Genomic DNA, 6147 nt, shown 5'->3' with positions numbered 1-6147 from the left:
TAATTAATTTGATCAGCACAGTAACCTAACAATAATTCTGCCATATTTTTTAATTGCCTAGCTAGTTCATCGCTAAATTACATGAACAAAAACAAAAAATAATTAATTGACATTTGATAGTGGTTGATTCGATAGCCAGTCATGATGTACAAAACTCATGTGATCCCTCCTTGTTTGTTTTTACATATGAGATGAGATGATATGAGTTGAAATAAAAGTTGAATAAAATATTGTTAGAATATATTTTTTAATATTATTTTTATTTTAAAATTTGAAAAAATTGAATTGTTTATTTTATTTTGTGTGAAAATTTAGAAAAGTTATAATGATTAGATGAGATAAGAACGGTTAGAATGATTGTGAAAACAAATGAGGTTAGATGGGAATGGTTGACCACTTCCCTGATGCTCTAAGACCAAATGCATGCATGCAGCCTTCCCAGTTTGGTTTGACAGTTATTGAAAACTAAAGAGAAATTATATGTTTTCCAGTACGCTTTTTTAGAATGCTTTCTATCCACCAATTATAGATCTTCAAACGCATGCGCAATGGGGGAAGTATTGCCTTGGAGTTACAGAATGAAGTACTGGTGCGCGCATGAGATATTAAGCTTTGACCAAAAGACATTCTCGTTGAAGAAATATTAGTTTACAACTAGTTTACTGCTATTCCTGATCAATCGGCCATGATATATACAAGGAATCACAAATCATGTATGTATATCCAGTAGCTGTCGATGTCTTTTGAGGAAAAGCTAGAGATCATTGCGTCGACCTGTGAACTCTGAAGTTAAATATCAAAGAGGAAATTCATTTGCAACATGCAATAGCCAGCTTTCAAGTACATGACCATATATATATATATATATATCTTTCGAACATCCAACGTTATCCTTTTGACTCAGCATGTCAAGAGACTATATATCTGAAAAACAATAGTGATCCCTCATTGCCGATAAGGGGTCCTCACATTACTTGAATATATGCATTTAGCCAATCAAAAATCGTTTAGAATCTTATCTTCTAAAGGTACTACTTGATATTCCTATGAGCAATCATGTAATTCTGTAAGTAATTTCTTCGCTTGAATGCATTTATCTGTTCATAGTTAATGCATGCATTCATGATGACTGATATAAATATTTGTAGCTAAATAAGGATTAGTAGGCCTTGTGGTATGCTAATAATGTTAATTAAAGTCATTGAGAAGACAAGATTAATAATATATATATATATATATATATTAATCATGAACAGCCAACCCATAATATTCCAGAAAAGATCAACATTGCTTCCTAAAAAACTTGTGAATTAATTGATCTCTGGCCTATTCTTTAAGACATGATCATTTCCTTATAATTAATTTACTGGATTAATCTGGCTATATATTTTTCTGCAAATATATTTTTTGAACAGTTCTTTATCTTTCTCTCCTCAACAACTTTGATGGGAATTAAAGAGACGTGTGTGTAGAAAGTGACAACCTAACTCAACCTTATCACATGAAGCTCACTGAGTGCAGAAAAAAAAATATAACCATCTATATATAAAAATGCAGAATAATTATGACAATAATCAAGCTGTAGGTACCATCCCACATTAGAGGTTACCTTTTTTTGTTTTTAGTTTGAGATATTCCTCTGTGACAGTCTTCTCAATCAAACAACAACATCATAGCCTCAAAAGCAGCAGGTTTATTTTATTCAAAGCATCTAAACTTTCCTTGGCCATCACAATAATATCTACTGTACTTTGACATATAATGGAATTGAAAATTAGAATTTACCTTTTGCTTTCATTGTTTTTCCCTTTCTTTTTTAAAAAATAAAAAATAAAAAATAAACTGATCACCTTTTGCTTTCATTGATTAGATCCCACGAGTTACTGATCCGGATCCCGAGACTTCCCTAGACTCCATTTTTTTGGTAAAAATAGTACCAGTACACTACCACTTCATCGCAAAGGCTGACATGAGAAGGCATAAAGTGCTCAGCATTCTTCTGAGGGGAAAGATTAATTTGAGTACAACCTATTAGCTAGGCTGTAGGAAAATACTCATGGATGAAGACGGATGGATACCTTACCTAATGCCAAAATGCCAGTCAAAACCTTGATCATCAACTAAATATTACGACTAAAGGCAGTGCTGTTGCTAGATAGATACACATTAATTTGGAACTTGTTCTTCCTTCCTGTTTTCCTTGGACGTTGAAAAAAACTTGGAGCTGTCATTTCATATACGAAACGACCATAGATTCATTATTTTTGGAAGATGATATCCTGCATCAAGTCCTTGATGTTATTTATGCTGGGAATTTTTGTGAGAGAAAAGCTTGGGGCCGGTTGAGTGTGAAAAACATTTTTCCACCAGCGATCTATTCATCGCCGAAAAAATATTTTTCACACCCATTCGGTCCAAGTTTTTCTCTTTTTTGTGAATAGGAACATTTTCCTAGTCCAAGTACGGCATAATTTCGTTCCGAAAAAAGCAATATGCATGTGGGCATTCATTTTTTTTTTTTACTGTGTTTGTGCCCACTAAATACGTACGGACTGCATTATCTCTGATTGTACATCTCCATAGCTGCGCCAGAACTATGTATCGAGTTCAACTGTTCAATTTAGAATGGTATTGTATCAAAGGTCGTGCGGGAAGATTGAATAAAAAGTATCATGAACTAGTAGTACTACTGCATGGTAAGATCAAACATTCCTGCATTATCGATCCCATTATATCTTAGAAAAACATATTCAATCGAGAGAGTAAAATTTCTATGCATTTGGAGAAACTAGTTACACTTCTTTTTCCCCTAATACAAAGGTAGTTACAAGATGGACAAGGCCTTCAAAACAAGCAAAGGTCACGGTACTTACGTTCTCTCCCTTCACTTGCCCATTTTTCTCTCCTCTGTTTTTTTTTTTTTTTTTTTTTTTTTTTGCCTCTCTCTCTAGCTACCCTGAACAAGAAATTACATGAACTCTTTCCACCCTTATATTCTGGAAGGGTGGTGGAGACATATTCCATCTTATTATAATCACTTTACACCTTCGACTGTCCTCCAAGTACTGACGGTCGTTTCCACTGAACCAAGCGTTGCAAAAAGTCCCTAACCTGAAAATTAATAAAGATAAAACAAGATGAGTCATATCCTAGAAATGCAAGAATTTCAACAATTTTTTTTTTAAGTAATCAAATTACAGTCAAAGTGCATGTATTGGGTACTTGCCTCGTCTGGTTCTTGCAAAGAATAAGATGCGCAGGTTTCTTTTGGGAACTTAGAGACAAGAATGCCAAAACCTTGTCCTTTCTCTCTTAATATCTAATGACAGAAGCAAAACAAAAATATAAATACTAATGAAACACTTTAAAACGTTTGGAGCAAAAACCAAAGGATCGATATGACATGATCTAAAACATAGGATACCTTGAATGCATCTTCATCTGTCCGATCATCTCCAATGTAAACAGGAAAAACGTCGCTACAATTGGCAAATCCTGTCAAAAGAGATTACTCATTATTATAGAGATAAAACAGAAATATAATTAAATTTTTAAATGATTTAAGCGACTAAAATAATCACTACTTTTATGATTTGATCATTGTGGGTATGTAAAAACTCACCAAGAGACTCTAACAAAAATTCAAGAGCCTTCCCCTTGTCCCATTTAATAGTAGGACGAATTTCTAGCACCTGTAATGTGCAAGCAAAGCAAAACCATATTAAAATTAAGTGATAATGACTGCAAAAATACAAATAAATTAATTTAATAGATTCCGTTTAATACCTTTCGACCTTGGGTAAGTCGAAGTTCTGGGTACTCTTTTAGCACCGATTTAACTTGTTGGAACAGTTCATTCCATTTCTGTATTTTCATGCAGTGATCAGTCAGACTACCTTTCCAGTACTAGTTTTGGCATAAAAATGCACAGAATATGCTTTGTTTTTTTCTTTAACAAGTTGCGCAGAATATACATTAAGACGTACGTAAACAGAAAGATATAATAACAATAGTGATGATGATTGCGATTGTCGTAATACCTTTTCCTCCACACGTCGAAAATGAACAGAGACGCAGAACTTGTTATTCTCCACTTTAGCCCCAGGAGTTGATTTAGTTTTCTCCACCAAATGTTTGTAAACCTGAAAGATTCATGTTTTAAAATCAGCTAACTGCAAATGATTCTGATGTTTGTGCCTAGCGAAAGTATAAAATCAAGTGAAATTTGCAGAGAAACCAGACCTCGTCGATCATCGGAAGAAACTCGCTTGCTGGTTGGAACAGAACAGCACGACTACCCTGCAGAGCGTAGAGATGAAAATCAGGAGAATTAGTAGAAATTTAATAAAAATGGACAAAAAGTATTGGAATTGAAGGATATCAGAGAAAGTACAGAACAAGTTTCAGCTCACTCACTTTCTTGTATTTGGAGCCTTTTGCCGGTCCTTTAATGTCCATGCCATGGCTACCGGCATAGTACAACTCTGCTAACCGTACGAAATTGTATACCTATAATTTATACAACATAACTCTTTCAGAAAAATGATCGAAAGGTTTCAATTTAAAAATTGGTAATTTAAAGTTAACAATCGAAACAGAGTCACATGAAAATAAAGAATCGATCGAACAACTTGAAATGTACCTTGTCTCTGCACCTCCCACTCACAATAGCAGTCGGAAAACATCCAGCCAGTTTTCGCACCGTTTGTCTCATCTGAGACATGGAAAGGAAACAAAGTTAATAACAAATAGAAGTTATAAACAACGACAACAAGATGACCGAAAGCCTAGAACAGCAGAACCAACCGCATCAGACATGAAAGCCTTATCGGGGTCATCGACTATCGGAGAGAGTGTGCCATCATAGTCCAAAAACATTACTATCTGTTTTCCCTTTGAGGCATCAATGATTTGCTCAAACATGTCCAAGGCTGATGGATGAGAAACCTGTTTGTAAAGAATAACACACAAAAAAAAAAAAAAAGAAAAAAAAATCAGATTCATCATTCCCAACCCCAACAACAGAAAAACGCGGAAAAAAGAATGCTCTTTTCTTTGAACGAGTTAGTTACTCACAGTCCAAGAACTCCTCCGGTCATGATCGGCCAAAGAAGGTGTGGATTTGATATGGGTAGGAGAAGAAGCTCTCATTGACTCAACCCAAGCGTTTATTCTTCCTTCACCATTGATCTCAAGGTTCTTCAGAAGCTCCGTCGTCGAAAACGAAATGTATCCGCCCGGCTTCTGTGCCGTCATCGTCAAAATAGAAGATTTCGACATGGCCATAGTTATTGACATGTTGAGACCAGATTTCTTATCGGAGACTATCACATTCTGTTTCGTCATCTTTACTCTTTTTATCTTCCGAAACTCAAAAAGGTTTTGCAGAGAGTTCTTAAGCTTTTCTCGTCAAACCAATACTATGAATCCCGAATCAAAACAGGAGAAGCAGATTGAAGAAAATCTTGGTTGTTGAAGCAAAACAACCTCAATTTTGAGATAGCAAACCCCTCGGTCGTTACGAGGTGCTAAAAGTAGGTAAAATAGGAAAGAACGAAGATACAGAGTACTCGGGTTATATGACAGAGAGGAGCACTTATAGCTTCAAAATATGGGCTATAAGAAGAGAAAAGCTGAGAGAGGTAACCAGCGAACGCAAACAGACAGGTCTGCAGAAAGCAGAGGCCAGAGAGAGATAGAGAGAGAGAGAGAGAGAGAGAGAGAGAGAGAGAGAGAGCGAGAGATGTATGGGTGCGAGAGAGACATAGCCCGAATGGTCCATTTTATAGTTGCCACCGGACGCAAACCGACGAGACGGATGCCCCTGGAAAAACTTCCTTAATAGGGAGGGACCCACTCCCTCATCCTCCCCACAGAAATCCTCCGGGGCCCATTCTTCCTCCCACGTTCGGGCCCCACCACTGCGTTGTCTTCCACAATTGCAATAAAAACCGGCTGTCTCCGCCGTCGCCGTAACAGAACTAACAGTCCCACGTCGTCGGCCAGTTAAAATATTTAAACTTATGCAGAATACTTATAACGGTAGAATATCATTTTACAAATGAAAAAAAAAAAAAAAGAGAGAATACAAACATCAAAATTCAAGAGTTAAATATTTAAACTTATGCAAAATTTGGAATCAAAACT

General features: G+C 35.9%; 1 protein-coding gene across 1 annotated transcript; it reads right to left on the bottom strand.

The window, feature by feature from the left end:
• Positions 1-2697: 2697 nt before the first annotated feature.
• LOC121248517 (probable trehalose-phosphate phosphatase J) lies at positions 2698-5726 on the bottom strand. Its single transcript, XM_041146998.1, has 11 exons — positions 5077-5726; positions 4807-4947; positions 4643-4714; positions 4417-4509; positions 4243-4299; positions 4041-4142; positions 3787-3864; positions 3623-3692; positions 3425-3495; positions 3227-3319; positions 2698-3111 (listed from the first exon to the last, which is right to left on the bottom strand). Exons 1-11 carry the CDS (start codon positions 5344-5346, stop codon positions 3040-3042), a joined length of 1119 nt encoding a protein of 372 aa, XP_041002932.1. The 5' UTR covers positions 5347-5726; the 3' UTR covers positions 2698-3039.
• Positions 5727-6147: the final 421 nt, after the last annotated feature.

This window comes from Juglans microcarpa x Juglans regia, chromosome 2D, assembly GCF_004785595.1.
Source record: "Juglans microcarpa x Juglans regia isolate MS1-56 chromosome 2D, Jm3101_v1.0, whole genome shotgun sequence".
Taxonomy (NCBI): domain Eukaryota; kingdom Viridiplantae; phylum Streptophyta; class Magnoliopsida; order Fagales; family Juglandaceae; genus Juglans; species Juglans microcarpa x Juglans regia.
Note: the sequence above shows the minus strand (reverse complement) of the source record. Positions and strands in the feature narration are given on the sequence as shown.

What these genes read in the sequence shown, in the direction of transcription:
- LOC121248517 (XM_041146998.1), bottom strand. Translation starts at nt 5,346, where the DNA reads ATGACGAAACAGAATGTGATAGTCTCCGATAAGAAATCTGGTCTCAAC. An exon ending in TTCTTCCGATGATCGACGAG is followed by an intron (nt 4,143 to 4,242) that starts GTCTGGTTTCTC and finishes TGAATCTTTCAG; the next exon opens with GTTTACAAACATTTGGTGGA. An exon ending in GACTTACCCAAGGTCGAAAG is followed by an intron (nt 3,693 to 3,786) that starts GTATTAAACGGA and finishes TGCACATTACAG; the next exon opens with GTGCTAGAAATTCGTCCTAC.